This window comes from Carya illinoinensis, chromosome 8, assembly GCF_018687715.1.
Source record: "Carya illinoinensis cultivar Pawnee chromosome 8, C.illinoinensisPawnee_v1, whole genome shotgun sequence".
NCBI lineage: Eukaryota > Viridiplantae > Streptophyta > Magnoliopsida > Fagales > Juglandaceae > Carya > Carya illinoinensis.
Genome location: NC_056759.1, coordinates 9,707,653 through 9,728,299, shown reverse-complemented (window position 1 = coordinate 9,728,299; position 20,647 = coordinate 9,707,653). Strand labels below are relative to the sequence as shown.

The 20,647-nt window shown below is 40.4% G+C and overlaps 1 protein-coding gene across 1 annotated transcript; it reads right to left on the bottom strand.

The window, feature by feature from the left end:
* Window positions 1-808: 808 nt before the first annotated feature.
* Window positions 809-19,316, bottom strand: LOC122274383 (protein TRANSPARENT TESTA 16-like). Its single transcript, XM_043083422.1, has 4 exons — window positions 19,135-19,316; window positions 2,873-2,945; window positions 2,565-2,686; window positions 809-920 (listed from the first exon to the last, which is right to left on the bottom strand). Exons 1-4 carry the CDS (start codon window positions 19,314-19,316, stop codon window positions 809-811), a joined length of 489 nt encoding a protein of 162 aa, XP_042939356.1.
* Window positions 19,317-20,647: the final 1,331 nt, after the last annotated feature.

Genomic DNA, 20,647 nt, shown 5'->3' with positions numbered 1-20,647 from the left:
GTGGGGGACAATGTGGTATCTATGGTGATAGAGCTGCTCAACTCAAGGTCTGGTTTCCATGCCATAAACCAAACCTTTATAACACTCATTCCCAAGAAACAAACTCCTCGATTGGTTTCAAACTATAGACCAATTAGCCTTTGTAATGTCCTCTATAAAATTATTGCAAAGGTTATAGCAAATAGACTTAAATCCATCTTGCCTCACCTGATATCTCCAACTCAAAGTGCTTTGTCTGGGGAAGGCTAATTTCTAATAACATCATAGTGGCATAGGAATTACTTCACTCTATGCAAAACAGGCTGAGAAGACGAAAGGAAGGTGTCATGGCCTTAAAACTCGACATGAATACGTCCTATGATAGAGTCGAATGGAGCTTTCTAAAGGCTGTAATGGCAAGAATGGGATTTGACAGTTCATGGATAGAACTCATTATGCAATGTATTGGCACTATTTCTTATTCTATTCTACTTAATGGCTTCCCTCAAGCATCTTTCAAGCCTTCAAGGGGCATAAGACAGGGAGACCCCCTCTCCCCCTATTTATTTATCATCTGTTTAGAAGTGCTAAGTCAATCTTTAAATCAAGCTGAGCATAAGGGTGTCATTTCTGGTTTTCCTATAGCTAGAGGTTCTTTGTCTGTTAATCATCTCTTCTTTGCAGATGATAGTCTAGTATTTTGCAATTCCCTTCCTTCTAAATGGAGCAGGTTAAAGAACATCTTAAGTACTTATGAGTTAGCCTTTGGTCAGAGGCTTAACTTGGAGAAGACCTCCATTTACTTCAACAAAAAAACCTAGCCAGCCTCTCAGTAAGCTATATTGGCCACAACAGGTTTTTGAGCAACATGTTCATTTGACAAATACCTTAGTTTACCATCATTTGTTGGCAGGTTTAGATCAAGGGCCTTTAATTCCATTCTGGACAGAGTCAAAGCTAAAATGGGTAGGTGAAAATCCAATTTACTCTCCCAGGCAGGGAATGAGTCCGAGGCTGCAACTATTATGAAACTCCCAACTAGCCCTTGTGGAAGCCAAGACCAGTTGACTTGGAGTTGCATAGGTAATGGTAAATTTTCTGTTAAGTCTGCTTATCACCTCCAAGGCACAGTCACAAAAATTTGCTTGGGACAATCATCAATACCAAAGGCCTCCCCTGCACTTTGGAATAACATTTGGAAAATTAAACTTCCTTATTCAGTCAAGACCTTCTTGTGGCGAGCAACCAAAGACATTCTTCCAACCAAGGTCAACCTACTTAAGGAAAAGGTGCTGGATGTCTCAAATTGACCAATTTGTCTCCTGCATCCTGAAACAGTGACTCATGCCCTCTGGTCGTGTAAGGTAGCTCAAGCTATCTGGAGTGGCTACTCGAGGAGGTTACAAAAATGTTCAGTCATGGAGGGCACTTTCTATGAGGTCTTGGATCACTTCTTCTCAATCCTGTTAGGGAAGAACTTGCTGAACAACATATGCACTTAATTTTATTTGTAAAAGAATGAACAAATGGGTGTTTGAGTCTCATTTTTCCTCACCCCAGCAAGTCATTTAGTGAGTAGCATCAAGCATCTTTGACCTCCAAGTGTATCAACTAGACATACAGAAACTGAAAAAGACTCCATCTGCAGATGACTTAGCTCCCACACGGTGCAAGCCCCCCTCGAACTACTACAAACTTAATTGGGATACCGCTATCGACAAAACTCACTGCAAGGTGGGTATAAGTATGATAATTAGAGATTGGGAGCGAAGAGTTAGTGTCACTTTGAGATCCACCCGTGACTTGTATCCTAATCCACTTCTAGGAGAAGCAGTAGCTATACAGAGAGCCATCACCCTCTGCCTCGAGCTGTGTATGTCTTCAAACATCATGCTGGAGGGGAACTCATTGCAGGTAGTTAAGGCTATTAGAGGAAATGATTATAGTTGAAGCTCAGTGGGTTTGATCATTCATGATGCGAAAAAAATGTTAGCACAGTTTCAATCTTGGTCTATCGAGCATGTTCCTAGGAAGGTTATTTCAGTGGCACATTGCCTAGCAAGGAATGCATTTGATCTCTCTGAGGAGAGCATTCTTGTAGAGGACTATCCTCATTGTATTAAGAATCTTCAATGATTGAGTAACGAAATATATGTTATGTTTGAAAAAAAAAAGAAAAAAAAAAGAAAAGAAAAGAAGGTAGTTGAAGGGTATAGTTGAAAAGTGGAGTTTCTTTTTGCATTTCTTGCAGGGGAAAATAAAAAGAGTAGTGCTAGCATGCCGCTCAACTTTGACTGCTTGGCGTGCCCGCTAGCACAAATTTGTCTTCTCCTTACTTTTTTCTTTTTTATATTTTTTATATTTTTTTAACATTTAAAAATATTTTTTTAAAATAAGAAACAGATATCAATACACTAAAAAACACTTTCTTAATCATTAGGTTTAAACAATTTTATTTAATAAGGAGGAAATTACGATTTGCTTTTACGACATATTCCCCATAGGTTTCAAGCCTTAATATGCTCGGTGTGTCGTTGGCATGCATTGACTATGCATCTGGTGGACTCAACTCTCCTCACACTCACCTGCAAGCTACCCAGACCATATTCACTTTGAAGGCGAGCTGAAAGTAGGCTTCATCACCACAACAAACAAGCTCATCTCCAAGACCATCAAGACATGTGAGATCTTTGTGTTTCCCAGGGGACTGATCCATTTTCAAAAGAACAATGGCGACAAGCCTGCTTCTATGATCTCAGGCTTCAATGGCCAACTGCCAGGCACCCAAGTCATTGCCACATTACTTTTCGCTCCGTCACCATCGGTGCCGGACAATGTGTTGGAGATAGCCTTCTAGTTGGATGGCAAGGTGGTTGACAAAATCAAAGCAAACCTTGCTCCCAAGAAGAAGTAGTGAAAGAACTACAAGAATGGCTGCTCGTACCCTCAATATACTGTGGACGGTCCTGTGAATAAGATATGTAATGGAATGCAATGATCTACCTATAATGAAAGACTAAGAGACTATATTCATATGTTATCTTGATTTGGTAACTTCCTTGATCAAGTTTCCAATGATTTTAGATTCAATAGTTGTCGTGAAATTAAAATCCCCTCAAATTCAGACAAGAACATGAGGATTTTAAGTTTGAGAGATTAATATATGAAGAAAAATGCAATTGATACTTACAATTTTACTTACATAACTATACGTGCTGATGCATCATTTCTTGAAAGTAGTGAAAATCTTAACATTCGAGATTTGAAATTCAAATTAAAGGAAATATATATATATATATATATACAAGCTTTGAGTACTTTCTTTGCGTGAATTGTGGGAGAATCATTTTTGTCCTTTGTGCCGAAAGTACAGCAGCAAGAATCTTCTCATAAAAGCATGCAACCAATCAGTCTTTTAAAGATGGTGGTCATTTGGTGCTTTGAAAAATTTATTGGTTTGTGTCGACAGATTAGTCATCAAATAACCTTGGAGTGTCTTTTAAATCATGTCCAAATATGTTACTGTAAGGATTAGCAATTGAAGCTTCAGAAGATTTTTTGACTTAGTATCATAATTATTTTTACCAGTTTTATCATTGTTCTGCACTTGCTTCTGTAGTTGATAAATCAAATCTTTTTTTGTTAATCCTTGGATCAAATTCTTCTTTTCCTTGAATTAGAAGATTTGCTGGATTTATCAGATTTAACAGAAGTAGAACGTTTAGCAGAAGTCATGGCCCGAGTATTTGGATATTCAGGCAAAGCTATCTATTAACAAGTGGAAATTCCTCAATACTCTTCAAATTTGGATCATTTGAGAAAAGTCTTGAGCAATATTGTCAATAACATCTTGTGTAAGGGGAAATCTGTCCCACCACTTAACAAACCAATGTCAGACCATAACAAACCAATGTCAGACCAGTAAATCACCATTCCAATCGTAGCTCCGCTTTAATATCCAAGGGACTTTGTATCTCTTGCAAAATGGAGGAAGTAGGAGAATTTTTTATTATGTTGATCCATTTTGAAAATAATGGCAAAACATCTGATGACTTTCTGAAGTTTTTCAAGGAAGACTTAGGGAATAGGGAAAATTCAGTTTTGCATTTTTTTATTTATCAAAATTCAGAAACTAAGAGTGTGACATTTCTAAAGTCTCAAACATCATAAATTTGAACCAGACATCAATTTAATGCCAAAATAAAGCAAGTTAGATCAGATAATGGACCTAAATTTCACATGCCTGAGTTTTATAACTCTCATGGTATTTTGCATTAAAAATCTTGTGTTTACACTCCACAACAAAATGGAGTGGTGGAGAGAAAACATCAACATCTCCTCTCTGTCACATGAGCCTCCCTTTTTCAAGCATCTCTTCCAATCAAGTTTTGGGTAGAGGCTGTCTTAACAGCGACCTACTTAATTAATAGAATCCCTACTCTTACTCTTCAAAACAGGTCCCCCTATGAAGTTTTATTTGCATCAAAACCTTCCTACCATCGTTTAAGAGTTTTTGGATAATTGTATTTTGTTTCTAACCTTAAACATAACAGAACAAAACTTGATCCTAGAGCTAAGAAATGCATCTTTCTCAGGTATCCAGCGTGCTTCAAAGGCTATAACATCTATGATTTGGGAACTCAAACCATTTTCAGCTTAAGGGATGCCATCTTTCATGAGTCCTCCTTCCCTTTCCAAGGTCTCAGTTCAAGTCCTTCTCCCTCTCCTACTTCCTGTCATGACCTAGTTCTTCTTCCAGCTCTACCAGATTCTATGCTTTCCCTATCCCCTTCATCCTACACCTCCCACTCTTGAAACTGAATCTGATTACTTGACTCATGATCACTCTCATGACTCATCATCACGTCCTTCCTCTCCATACTAGGATTCCACTTAGCAAATTACTCCCAATTCCCCTCAACATCTTGACACTCCTCTCAATATTCCTCTTAGAAGGTCCACTCGGCTCAAACAATTACCAACTTACCTATATGACATTCATTGTCAGTTAGCCACTACTACCTCTCATAACCCTTCTTTTCATCACTCTACTAAACACTCTACCCATAAACAGTTTTCTTATGCACAACTATCTCCTCCTTATAAAGCCTATGCACTTTCTCTTTCCCTCACCAACGAACCCACAACCTGTGTAGAGGCCGTGATCTCCCAGCATTGGAGAGATGCAATGCAAGCTAAGTTAGATGCTTTAGAGGCTAATGGGACATGGACCATCACTACTTCACCTCTAGAAAAAAAGGCCATTGGATGTAAATATGTTTATAAGGTGAAAGTTAAGTAGATGTAACAGTAGAGAGACACAAAGCTAGATTGGTGGCAAAGGGCTACACACAAAGGAAAGGCTTTGATTATCAAGAAACTTTTAGTCATGTGGCTAAAATCACTACTGTTCAAGTTTTCTTAGCCTTGGCAACCATCAATAGTTGGCATCTATCTCAACTAGATGTGCATAATGCTTTCCTCCATGGTGATCAAGATGAGGAACTATATATGAAGTTACCTCCAGGTTTTCAAGTTAAGGGGGAGTCACCTCATGAAAACAAAGAGTTGGTATGTCGTTTGCATAAGTCTCTCTATGGCCTCAAGCAGGCCTCTCGACAGTGGCACTCAAAATTTTCTACTGCTCTCATTTCTATTGGTTTCAATCCATCAAAGTCTGATTACTCTTTATTCACAAGAAATGATGAGCATGGATTCACAACTTTATTGGTCTATGTAGATGATTTTGTAGTAGGAAGCTCCAGCTTAACAACCATTGACAGTGTCAAGAAAAACCTACACTCACAATTTAAAATCAAAGATTTAGGCCCTTTGAAGTATTTCTTGGACTAAAAATAGCAAAATCAGCTGCTGGAATTCACTTATGTCAAAGAAAATACACCCTTAAAATTCTTCAAGATGCTAGGCTCCTTGGCTGCAACAAGTCAGTCACAACTCTAATAGAAATCAATCACAAGCTTGCACATTCAAATTCAGATCTCTTAAGTGATATCACAAGCTATAGAAGACTAATTGGACGACTTATCGTCCTATCCATCCCCAGGCCAGATACTACATATGCTATTAATATCCTAAGCCAGTTCATGGATAACCAACGTAGTCTCACTTGCATGCAACTCATAGAATCCTGAAATATCTAAAGGGTTCCATTGGGCTAGGCATTTTCTTCTCAAATAAATCCTCTTTACACCTCAAGGCCTTAAGTGATTCAGACTGGGCAGCTTGTCCAGAGACCAGGAGGTCAGTTAATGGGTTTTGTATATTCATTGGGGACTCCTTCGTTAGCTGAAAATCAAAGAAACAAGCTACTGTTTCTTGCTCATCTACTGAAGCAGAATATTATGCTTTAGCTCAAACCAGTTGTGAGGTCATCTAATTGATATCTCTACTAAAAGACTTCAATACTGATCATTCCCAACCTACCCTCCTATATTGTGATAGTCAAGCAACTCTCCATCTCACCAAAAATCATATTTTTAATGAGAGACTGTCATTTTGTTAGATAAAGGGTTCAAATGGAGTCATCACACCAATGCACATCAATACCAAGTTCCAACTAGCAGATATGTTCACCATAGCTTTACCAGCTGCTACATTCCATTTTTTGCCGTCCAAGATGAGCACATTAAATATATATGCCCAACTTAAGGGTGAATCTCAAGAATTGCACAATATGCACTACAAGAGTTTGGAGTTTTTGAGACAAATCATTTTGTCTCCAAAAATCCAAAATTCGTCCCTAAAAATTTTTTTAGATGAAAAAATTTCATCTCTATTTTGTCTCGAAAAGGCTATCTTGAAATGTCTTTGGAGACGAAAAGTGAATTTCATCTCAAAAAATCATTTTTAAGGACAAAATTGGGCTGATCCAGTCGAAACTGTTCGAACAGGTTTTTTTAGACGAATTCTTTTCATCTTAATAAATCGTTCGAATAGAAACCTACCCGATCAAACCAACAAGTACTATTCAAACTATTAGATTTTTTTATTCGAACTAATGACCATATTTGATCCTGTTCAAACAGAATGAATGTTTGAATAGATTTTATGAGTTTGAACAAATAAATTTTTCAAATGATTTGTATTTGAACATAAATTTTGGTCATTTGAACAGACTTTTTATTTTCAGAAATTCCGTCTGTTCAAACGGGGTTTTGCACGTTAGTATTGTTCAAAACAATATTTTATTGTTCGAACTATCATACGGACTGTGCTACTCGGTTGTCGTTCGAATGAGTTAGTTTTTGTTCGAATAAGTATTTTTTTATTCAACTGGATTTATAAATTGTAATTGACCATTTGAACAAATTGTTTATTGTTCGAACTTTATTAATCTTATAGAACATAATTTATTAAAAATATCATACATATTGAAGAAATTGTAATTCAAATATCACAATTGTTCAAATTTTTTGTAACATCATAAGTGAAAGACAATTAAAGAAAAATAAATTTTAAGATTGTGGTGGTGTCATAGAGTTTTCAGACATCATTGATTGCCACTAGTAAAACATTTTTTGGTTATTCAACTCCAGCCTCTTCTACACGTTCTCTTCTAATCTCGCCTCAAAATCTACTGCTTGATCTAATCGGGCCAACAATTATTTTTCCTTGAACTTCAAATGTTCTATTTCAAGTGCTACTTCCTCTAATGCCTTAGTCTTGTTGTCTTTTGATCTGTTTTTAGAAGAGAATGATGATGTCGAAGATGGCTTCATGCAACATCCTAAGCCCGTCAAATATTTAGAACATGATCCAAGAACTTGAGAAAGGATCTGAGCATCATTCACAAATGATTCATCAGATGGTCCGCAGCATCTTCCTTAAGAAATATCATCTTGTCCTACAAAAAAAAAAAAACATAATATATAAATATAAGTAACAAAAATACTATATTAGACTTGAATTAAATAAATTTTAACTTACATAATTTGTCTCTGCTTCAAGAATGGTCCAAGCATATGTGCTTTAGCATACAATTGGGGTAGATCATAGTCAGCAAGACTTTCTTCTTGCTACAAAAGGAAAATTTAGATTAGAACTTAAATCAAAAGATTGCATATCTTAATACTTAACGGGGAGTAGATTAACTGATCATTTTTTTAGACAAACGATGAAAAGATCGAGAACCCGCATGATGGTGTATCATTAAATTTAATTTATTTACTTTGTTCACAATACTCCGTTGCTAAAGAAAATATTATAACTATATGTTTAATATATCTATCATATATTATTAAAAAAAGATAGCAACGAAATTACCTATTAAGCAGGATCTTCAAACATATCACAAACCATCTCACATTCGTGTGGTGGCATTGCTTGGAATGGATTTTGACACGCCTCTATCATAGTACTGAACTTCTGATCGTGTGCATGGCATCGACCTTTGTATTTTCAGAATACATTCAACATCAGCTCCTTACCCATTAGTCGATCCTTTCATTGGCCAAAATTAAGTTCACACTCGTCCTTTCGTAAATGAAAAACAATTAGTATAAATAAAAACTAACTTTAAATCAACATGTTATACTTAATTTCTTGGGATGTAGCTCATTACCAGGTAACATTTTTTTATGTGGTCTTTCACATCTTGGAGAACTTTAGCCCAGGAGGATGTAGACATCGGTGCATATGCGCGAGTAAGGGTACCAATATAAGAAGTAAGCCAAGTTGCCGAATCCCCAGAGCCGCTGGTGTGATCATTAGGAATATAAACTTAATTTTACCAATTTTCCTTACTTTCTCTATGTAGGCATCCCTCATGCTGCCTCGACCTTGGCGCTGACTTACAACAGGTATTGTGGAGCCCCCAAATCCCCACGCACGAACACGGGAAAATCGAGACGTCCGGATGATGACATTACGGGTCATCATCATATCGACGTGTGCCAAGTGTGTGAAAAAGCGACGAATGTGCACAAGAAATATGCAGCGAAAACCAAGTCAATAACTAAGTACCAGAATTTTTCTTGTTTAAAACAAAACTATTCAAAACATACATAAATAAATATTACAAGACACAAATATAATTTTTAAACCAAATACAAAACATAACATCAGCATCCCGGCGGAGCCACATCCTCGATCTCTGCACCAAAATCTACGGTACCAAAAATGATGCCGCAGGTAAGTAAACTCCAAACACCACTAGATAAAAACATATAAAACTCAAACAATATGCATGAAATAAAAACCAATGCACATGCGCCATAAAACATAATTTTTCCACGCATGCCAAAAACTCATTTGGCCCACAAAAACATATTCTTAAAACCAAGCCTTGCCATTATCCCAGATAATGGCCCCAACCACCATTTTCCCAGAAAATGGATCAAAAGCCTCGAAAACCAAACATCGCCATTTTCCCAGAAAATGGCCCACATCCGAAAACCATAAAAACAATTCGGTTATACATGCACCATGATCTCCCCTAGGGATCACCCGCACACCCTGGCTCTGTGCCACACCGCAGGTAATGACTACGCATGTGACACCTAAAAAAGCGATGCCCAGACTCGCGCCCTGCGCGTACCTGGCCAGGCCATCCTCTAGTCCCCGCCACTCTAGGGACCACGGAGTCATCACGACAGCGTTACCGTATCGTGCGATCCGGTCGTCGCCCTGCGACAACCCAGGGGATGTCACTCAGTATTATCCACTCCCGAGTGACCAGAGGAGCTCCACCGAGATAATAACCCATCCCGGCTTGGGCTCGTGAGACACACGCACCCAAAAACCATTTACGCCAATAAAGCGAGATTTTCCTGATTAAAACAATATGCATATAAACATAATATGCAACTCACGCCTCATGGCTCAAATAAACAAGCAAACACAAACAAGCAAAACCAAGCACTCCATCCTCGATCCATCCGACCCCCGAACTCCTCGGACTCAGTCCGGAATCAGCCAACCAACAACAACTAATTATTGAATGAGCAAAATATATTTAAATCTAAAAGTAGAGTTTGGAAAATACTTATAGTGCTATATGGTATTTTTAGAAAACACGCGGCGTTGCAAACGGCGGAAGGAAAACAACGTAACAGTGAAAATTCACTGTGGCCGTGGGTTGTAAAATATCCACTTTTAAACGGGACAAACCAAGGCTCGGGATTGATAGGGAAGGGTCTAAGGATGTTTATGAAGCTAATGGAAGTGAAGTTTAGCCGTGGGTGGCGGCAGAAACGGCGGAGGAAGGCCAGATTTCCCAAAATGGAAAGCTAACTCGTGGGAGCTATTTCGGTGGCTGTTAGAGGCCGAAAATGGGTGGGTTAGGACGGCAAGGAGCCAGTGATGAAGTGGTGAAGAGATGGTGGCCGGAGGTGGAGCGAGGGTGGCGGATCGGAGCAAAATCCGTGAGGCTTGTTGGGCGTTTTCAGCCCAAACGGCGGCTCCGTTGGCGGTGAAAATTGGTGGGGTGGCTCACCGGAGGGAGAGGAAGATTTTGGTAGGGGTGGTGTCCCCCACGGTGGCCGGCGGCAGTAGGTCTGGGCTGAAGATGGTTCCGGCGTGGGAGAGGAGAGAGAGAGAGACGAGCGGGGGGGGTTACGCGCGGGAGAGAGGGGAGGAAAAAGAAGAAGAAAAAGAAAAAGAAAAAAAGAAAAAGGAAAGAAAAGAGAAAAAGGGAAAAAAGAAAAAGGGAAAAGAAAAGATGTAGGAAAGAAATGAGGTCCAATTCTTACTCCGAAAAGCAAAACAAAACCGCCGAAAACGAGATTAAAAACCCGTAAAACGACTAATTAAATTAAACACATCATCAAATAAATAAAAACCAATTAAAATACATTAATTTAAAATAAATAAACTAATATATTAATTAAATTAAAAACAACCATTCAGTGAAAATACACATAAAAGCGGGTCATCATATCGTCCCCCCTTAAAAACAAATTTCGTCCTCGAAATTTGCAAGATCAACCACCAACTTAAAACAAGCCACATAAAATCACATGAACCAACTGTGACCAAGATTAAGAAACGTACCGGCTTTACTCAAACAAGTATGGGTATTGTTCCCTCATGTCCGCTACTTGCTCCCAAGAGAAGTCTTGAGCTAACGGATCTCCCCATGCCACCTTAACCAAAGGTATCGTCTTGGACCTCAACTGTTGCTCCTTCCAATCCATGATCTACGACGGAACATCCTCATAAGTGAGATCCAGTTGTAACTGAATACTCTCTGGGTCGACGAAGCGTGGCTCTTGTAGTCCAAAGCTCTTCTTCAAGGACGATATGTGGAAGACATCATGAATATCCCCAAAATACTCTAGCAAAGCAACTTTATAGGCGACGTGCCCTACCTTCTCCAGAATCTGAAAAGGGTCGACATACCTCGGATCTAGTTTCCTCTTCTTACCAAAACGCTTAACACCTCTCATGGGAGAGACTTTGAGATAAACCCAATCACCTTCTTCAAAGGATAACTCTCTCCTCCTGTTATCAGCGTAGCTTTTCTGGCGACTCTGAGCTGCCGCCATTTTATCCCTGATGATCCGAACTTGGCTTTGCATCTCTTGAATTATTTCGGGTCCAATTATCCTACTCTCCCCAACTTCATCCCAACACAAGGACGATCTGCACTTCCTCCCGTAAAGAGCTTCATAGGGAGCCATCTGAATGGTCGCATGGAAGCTGTTATTATATGCAAACTCTATGAGCGGCAAATGCTTTTCCCAACTCCCTTGAAATTCCATGACACACGCTCGCAACATGTCTTCAAGTGTCTGAATGGTGCACTCCGATTGGCCGTCTGTCTGTGGGTGGTAAGCAGTACTGAACTTCAACTTAGTACCCAAAGCTGCCTGCAAACTCTTCCAGAACTGCGACGTGAACCTTGGGTCTCGATCCGACACTATACTTTTTGTTATGCCGTGCAGCCGCACTATCTCCTAGACATACAAGCGGGTCAACTTACCCAAGGAATCGGTGTTATTAACAGGCAAGAAATGAGCACTCTTCGTTAACCGGTCAACAATCACCCAAACAGAATTTTTTCCACTAGGCGTTCTCGGCAAACTCACTACAAAGTCCATCGTGATGTCATCCCATTTCCACTCAGGAATAGGGAGGGGTTGGAGCATACCTGCGGGTCTTTGATGCTCAGCCTTCACTTGACGGCATGTGTGGCATTTCTCAACATATAAGGCAATATCCCTCTTCATTCCATCCCACCAATAATTTTTCTTCAAGTCCCAGTACATCTTTGTACTGTCGGGATGAACTGAATAAGGGGCTGCATGAGCTTCTGCCATGATCCGCTCCTTGAATTCTGAATCTTTGGGGACCACTCTGCGATTTCGGAACCGAAGTATTCCATCTTTATCCATGCTATAATGCAACGGCCCTCGAGATTTTCTGACCCTTTTTCTGATATTCAGCAGCTTCGGATCCTTCCTTTGAAGAGTCTTCAATTCCTCAAAATCAGTTACTCGAACATAAAGAACTGAAGATAGAATCTCTTCTTGCTGCGAGCTTTCCATAAAGAGCCTTCTCATCCCACAAAGCAAAGAATCCAATTCTGATGGCTCGGCTTCATCTTCCAAGTGCGATTTTCGGCTCAAAGCATCAGCAACTATATTGGCCTTCCCCGGATGGTACTTGATCTCACACTGGTAGTCACTGATTAGCTCTATCCATCGCCTCTGCCTCATGTTCAGATTTTTCTGGGAAAACAAATGCTTCAAGCTCTTGTGATCGGTGTATACCTCACATGCTTCCCCATACAAAAAGTGCCACTAGATCTTGAGAGCAAAAACAATCGCAACCAATTCCAGATCGTGCGTCGGATAATTCTTCTCATGATCCTTTAACTGACGAGATGCATAGGCAACAACCCGTCCTTCCTGCATAAGGATACAACCCAAACCAAACTTAGACGCATCACTGTAGACTACGAATGGCTTATGCGGTTGTGGAAGCGCTAACACTGGTGCCGTCGTCAACCTGTTCTTCAATTCTTGGAAGCTTCTCTCACACTTATCTGACCAAACAAATTCTGCATTCTTTCGAGTCAAAGCTGTGAGAGGTCCGGATAGGCGAGCAAATCCCTCCACAAATCTTCGGTAATATCCGGCAAGCCCCAAGAAACTCTGGATCTCGCGCACTGTAGTCAGACGCGGCCATGATAAAATGGCTTCCACCTTACTAGGATCAACGGCCACTCCGTCTCGGGAAATCACATGCCCAAGAAATCTGACTTCCTCTAACCAGAATTCACACTTGCTGAGCTTGGCGTACAACTGGTGTTCTCTCAATTTCCCAAGTACCAGATGAAGGTGATACACATGCTCTTCAACATCTCAGGAATAAATCAAAATATCATCAATGAATACTACCACAAAGGAATCCAGATAAGGTCGAAATATTCGATTCATTAAATCCATGAAAGCAGTAGGGGCATTAGCTAACCCAAACGGCATCACCTTAAATTCATAATGCCCATACCTCGACCTGAAAGCAGTTTTAGGCACATCCTTGTCTCTGATCCTCAGCTGGTAGTATCCCGACCTCAAATCAATCTTCGAGAACACGGCTGCTCCTTGAAGCTGATCAAATAAATCGTCGATCCGCGGGAGAGGATATTTATTTTTGATGGTCATCTTGTTTAATTCCCGATAATCGATACACATACGGAGGGTTCCATCTTTCTTTCTAACAAACAAAACTGGCGCACCCCACGGCGACGTAGTAGGTTGAATAAATCCCTTATCTACCAGCTCTTGCAACTGAGTCTTCAACTCTTTTAATTCAGCCGGTGCCATGCGATAAGAAGCTTTATGTACCGGAGCTGCTCCAGGTTCCAAGTCTATAACAAACTCCATTTCCCGAACAGGGGGTAGTCCGGGCAAGTCATCCACAAACACATCGGGAAATTCTTCCACAACTGGAATGTCTGCCAAAGACTTATTCTCAGACGGCGCAGACACCATCTGAACTAAGAATGCATCCGCTCCCCATGCAATCTCTCTTCTTGCTTGAATTGCCGATATAATTACCTGCTTTTCTTTTAACTTACTCCCCAAAAATTCCAGACAATCACCCTCTGGAAGCTGAAAAGTAATTACCCGACTTCTGCAATTAATACTCGCAGAATATCGGTATAGCCAATCCATCCTGAGGATGATATCAAAACCCAACAGCTTAAACACCACCAAATCAGCATCCAAGACCTTCCATCAAAATTTAACGGGCATCCCAACGCAACCTTGGAGCACCATACCATTTCACCATCGGGTAAAGCCACTACCAATGACTTTGGCAAAGGTTTCGTGACCAAATTACACATCCGCACAAACGTGGAAGATACAAATGACTGTGAAGCACCAGAATCAAACAAAATGCAAGCATAAAACTCATACAAATGGACTCTCCCTGAACCAAACACATAACCCATGAAATCCAAAAAACAAAGGAGAAACCAAATACACCAAAATTAAATCTAACATAAAATTAAATTAAATTAATCCATACCTGTAATTATTCCAGCATCATGGGTCGCTGGTGCCTCATCATCAACATCTCTGGGTGTGACAGCATAAACCCGGGCTTGCACTGCTTGCCTTGGATTTGTTCTTCTACCGCGTCTACCTCCACGGCTTCCTTGAGCTGGTCTTGGACACTCTCGGGCAAAGTGACCTTGCTGGCCACAATTATAACATCGAGCCCCACCAGAAGGGCACTCACCCACATGGGCTCTATTACAAACTCCGCAAACAGGCACACGTCCTCCCATGCGAACACTTGAGGATGCTTGCGGTCGAGTTCCGGTCCGCTAAAGAAATTTCTGAGGTGAACTCGAGCTGCTTTCTTCACCAGAAAAACTCCGCCTCTTATGACCCGGAGGGGAGCCCATACTCAGATTATTCTCTCGCTCCACAAAGGTGGCCACATCCACTAAGTCCTGAAAAGTGGATATCCGGTGGCTGACCACCATACGGCGTATATCAGGGCGTAGTCCCTCTTGGAAACGCTCAGCTCGCATATCCTCTGTGGCGATAAGGTGGGGAGCAAACCGCCCAAGTTCTATAAACCTTCGGGCGTACTGTTCCACTGTCATGCCTCCTTGGACCAAATTTGAGAACTCTCTGGCCTTTTGCTTCCTTACCGATGCGGGAAACAAGCGGTCGTTAAATTCTTTCTTGAAGCGCTGCCAGGTTACAGCGGCGAATGATCCCAACTTTGCTTCTAGCATCACCCTCTTGGTATCCCACCAATCAAAAGCAGTGCCTTGCAACAGATAGCTGGCGTAAAGCACCTGTTGTGCCTCGGTGCAACCACACACCTCAAAAGTTCTTTCCAGGTCCTTGATCCACTTTCCAGCTTGAAGCGGATCCTCTTCTCCAGTGAAGTGTGGGGTTCTATGCGCTAGAAAGCGCTCATAGGTGCATCCGGCTTGCACCATGCTGCTAGATCCTCCCGGGTAAAGCCAAGGCACTTCCTGATATGGCCAAGGACCTCCTGGTTGCGGCCAAAGTCCTTCTTGTTGTGGACAAGGCCCTCCTTGTGGCGGCCAGGGACCCCCTTGTTGTGGCCAAGGTCCTTCTGGTTGTGGCCAAGGCCCTGTCTACTGTGGCCTAAAATTCTACTGCATAAACTTCGTCATCTGCCGTATTGCTTGGGCTATGGAGTCATCTCTTGATCATGTATTGTCCCCTGGCTCCTGAGTAGATTTCTTCAGCCTCCCCATTTTCCTGCCACCACAACCTTTCACCCCCTTTAAGAAAACAAAAACAAATAAAACCAACAACAAATAAAAACAAAACCAAAGACCAACAGCACATCACAAGAAACAAAAGAAACCAGCTTGCAAAGACATAACTAAATAAATAAAAACAAGCAAACAAGTTCAAACAAATAAAATAAATAAAACCAATCAAGTAACAACTTTACTTAACATAATACACAACCTTAATAACATTCTGGTACTACCTATGGGACATGTGGTTTTACCCAGAGCCAAACGGCTCTGATACCACCTGTGGCGCCCCCAAATCCCCACACACGAACACGGAAAAATCGAGACGTCCAGATGATGACATCACGGGTCATCATCCTATCGACGTGTGCTAAGTGTGTGAAAAAGCGACGAATGTGCACAAGAAATACACAGCGAAAAGCAAGTCAATAACTAAGTACCAGAATTTTTCTTATTTAATACAAAACTATTCAAAACATACATAAATAAATATTATAAGACACAAATATAATTTTTAAACCAAATACAAAACATAACATCAGCATCCCGGCGGAGCCGCATCCTCGGGCTCAGCCTCCTCCTCCTCATCCTCGATCTCTGCACCAAAATCTACGGTACCAAAAATGGTGCCGCAGGTAAGTAAACTCCAAACACCACTAGATAAAAACATATAAAACTCAAACAATATGCATGAAATAAAAACCAATGCACATGTGCCATAAAACATAATTTTTCCACGCACGCCAAAAACCCATTTGGCCCACAAAAACATATTCTTAAAACCAAGCCTTGCCATTATCCCAGATAATGGCCCCAACCACCATTTTTCCAGAAAATGGATCAAAAGCCTCGAAAACCAAACATCGCCATTTTCCCAGAAAATGGCCCACATCCGAAAACCATAAAAACAATCTGGTTATGCATGCACCATGATCTCCCCTAGGGATCACCCGCACACCCTGGCTCTGTGCCACACCGTAGGTAACGACTACGCATATGACACCTAAACAAATGATGCTCAGACTCGCGTACTTGGCCAGGCCATTCTCTAGTCCCCTCCACTCTAGGGACCATGGAGTCGTCACGACAGCGTTACCGTATCGTGCGATCCGGTCGTCACCCTGTGACAACCCAGTGGATGTCACTCAGTATTATCCACTCTCGAGTGACCAGAGGAGCTCCACCGAGATAATAACCCATCCCGGCTTGGGCTCGTGAGACACACACACTCAAAAACCATTTACGCCAATAAAGCGGGATTTTCCCGATTAAAACAATATGCACATAAACACAATATGCAACTCACGTCTCATGGCTCAAATAAACAAGCAAACACAAACAAGCAAAACCAAGCACTCCGTCCTCGATCCATCCGACCCACAAACTCCTCGGACTCAGTCCGGAATCAGCCAACCAACAACAATTAATTATTGAATGAGCAAAATATATTTAAATCTAAAAGTAGAGTTTGGAAAATACTTACAGTGCTATATGGTATTTTTAGAAAACACGTGGCGTTGCAAACGGCGGAAGGAAAGCAACGTAACAGTGAAAATTCACTGTGGACGTGGGTTGTAAAATACCCACTTTTGAACGGGGACAAACCAAGGCTCGGGATTGATAGGGAAGGGTCTAAGGATGTTTATGAACCTAATGGAAGTGAAGTTTGGCCGTGGGTGGTGGCGGAAACGGCGGAGGAAGGCCGGATTTCCCAAAATGGAAAGCTAGCTTGTGGGAGCTATTCCAGTGGCTGTTAGAGGCCGGAAATGGGTGGGTTAGGACTGCAAGGAGCCGGTGATGAAGTGGTGAAGAGATGGTGGCGGAGGTGGAGCGACGGTGGCGGATCGCAGCAAAATCCGTGAGGCTTATTGGGCGTTTTCCGGCCAAACGGCGGCTCCGTTGGCTGTGAAAATTGGTGGGGTGGTTCACCGGAGGGAGGGGAAGATTTTGGTAGAGGTGGTGTGCCGCACGGTGGCCGGCAGCGGTAGGTCTGGGCTGAAGATGGTTACGGCGTGGGAGATGGTTCTCGTACATGTTTTCTATACCAACTATGTATGCAGATTTTTTAATTAGATTTTTTAATGATGTAGCAATAAATTTCCCCATGCATAGTTGGTATAGAACTCCATGTCAAGATAATAAAGTAAATGGGCAGGGATGGCAGCACATCTAAGTATATATTTGTTTCACTTGTTCTGCATATGGTATAATTGTTTTTGGTTGTAATCCCACTAATGAGCCCATTTGCTCTCACCCTCTAGACATTTAACATATGGAACCCAAAAAGATAGCAGTATAATGTATTTCTAGGACACAGGAATAAAAGCCCAAAGCAATAATCGATAGATGATCTTGCAAAAAAACAAAAATCCACAACAAGTGTCTAAAACTAACCCAGTAGAACAGTTTGAGGCTTTCACTAAATATCCCAAGCATGAAACAGTGCGCATCCACCTATACCTATCATCCCAAAACAATACCAATTGCATTTCATGCATGCCTTTATCACGAGAGTTTTTTTTTAACAATGTAGCAACAAATTTCTATAATGCAGGAAATTCTCCATATAACACTAGGAGTTTTGATCTTTCTATTTCTACAAGTAATGTCATTGATATTAAGAAATGATTAATATCAATGACAAACACCATAGTCACGAAAACATCTGAGTCTTATAGTCCATATTGTTTTATGATTTATGAGATGGTCATTTCCAACAATACCAATACCTCAATTTCGGTAATTCATTAAAGAAACACTTAAACACCTAATTGAGCTACTCAAGATTACAAGTATCATTTTTCCACATTTAATATCAACATTAATTATAATCAAAAGACAATCTGTTCAAGTTTTCACTTGAATTAACCCACATATACAATGAAGACAATTAATTATAATTTATCTGATTTCTAAACTGAAAATGAGCATAAATTATTTAATCATCGCATGACTAAAATGGAAAAGTTTAATGGAGGCCAGCTTGGGTTTGAACTGATTCAGATGTCAGGAAAAATTTGGATGGTGACTGGTTATTAATCAGCTATATTCTTCTATTAGGGTTTAATTAATTCTTAAAAACTCATTCAAATTGCAGTGGTTAGCCTGTTTTTGTTCAGAACTAACACCCACACATATAAATAAAACTATATCTAATCCAATCCAACTTTACATCTTTCTTTATCACCAGAAAGTCTGTATGCAAAGCAATCTGGACTCACCTATAGCATCCATCAGTTCATGAAACTTTACCAACAAAACAAGAGAAAAATAAATCTTTTCAATTAAGCATCTATCTCTCTTTCAACCAATTAGTGAATGCACGAACAAGTCAATCTTCATAAACAAGTAGACAGCTACGTACTTACTTTACTCTAATAAGCTACGTACTTTGTTCCTCTATAAGTAAAGAGGAGTGAGAAAGGGAGAGAAACCTTGGGCTGGCGTAATCAAAGAGCTTGTCGGTAGCCCTGAAGACAATGAGCGCTATTTCAGCCTCGCAGAGAGTTGAGAGCTCCAGAGCCTTTTTAAATATGCACTTCCTCCTCTTAGAGAAAGTCACATGCCGTGCTGTGGTGTTATCGATCCTCTTCATCTGAATTTTCTTTCTCGTCATCGAATCTGTAAACCATCGTCCGACGCTTCATTGATAAAACCAAATAGTCAATCTATAATAGTATTCGACAGAAATTTTAAGCTCTTAATAAGGAAATTTTAACAGAAAGATACAAAGTGATAGCATGAGATACGAAATAGGCCTCATATATACTTCATAGGTTTCCAGCTGGTTTAGGAGAAATCAAAACTGCAGTAGCACCAAAGAGGGATGATTTTCTTTCTTAAACTATTCAATCGATTTCAATCATAACATGCAAATAAAATGCAATGCTAATCGTTAAGAATTCAAATTAGATAATAAAAAAGCCTATGGGTGTAGGACATTACTTACCTTGTTGTAGCAGTTTGACATTCAATGACCAATAACTTCCATGTGAGTAGTTGGTGGCTAGAGATACGTACAATGGCATAAGCTACAAAATATCCACAAAACCTAACCTTACACTACCTATCCCACACCAGTAGACCTTAAACAAAATATTAACTAAGTAGGAGGCATTTTGTGAAAAGTATATTACTTTCACCTTCATCTCCTTATCAAAATTCACAAAAAATGGTTCATGGCCAAATATTAACTATGCAGGTCCCTGAGTCTCTCTATGAGACTCTCCCTGCGTCTGCCGCTCTGACTCATATCTCTCCATGAACTTGTCATATTCAACTTGTCTCTCCATTAGCATCATGACATTCGCTCGTAAGTCATCAAGCTGGCCTTTATAATCTGAAGCAGCTTTCTCAAACCTTTCTGCACGTTCAGTTAATTCTGCTATTTGGGCATCAGCTGCTTCTCTAGATGACTCCGGAATAACCATCTCGCTAAGCCCCCTTACATACCCTGATCTTTGGCCCAAAACTTCCTTAAATATTGTTGCTGCAACCTCATTAGTCCTCTTCTCCGGCTCCAGCTCTGACATCTTTGTAGCAATCTCCAACTATTAACCATTGGAAAAATCACATATGTTAGTAAGGAATATGTACTTAGACAACACCATATAATAATTTGGCAATTGAACCCATATTAATTTAGGCTTTTACTTTAACACTCACATATTTCTCTTCAGCAATGGGAGTCACAAATTTGTTCTTTATCTTTGACCACCTCACTTCTTTAAAAAAATCGACCAAATTCTCCTCATTCCCAGACTGCCAATACAAGCAAATTAAATTTAACTTACACTTAAAGTGTGGTGTAATAAGGTCTAATTGATGTGCATCTTGCATATCTAGCTTAATTGACTTACCCTCATCTCCATTAGTCGTACAAAGGACCTTCGTCCATCCGTGTGATTGTTTGCTTGCTTCTCTCTATTACCTTTATTCCGTTCAGAC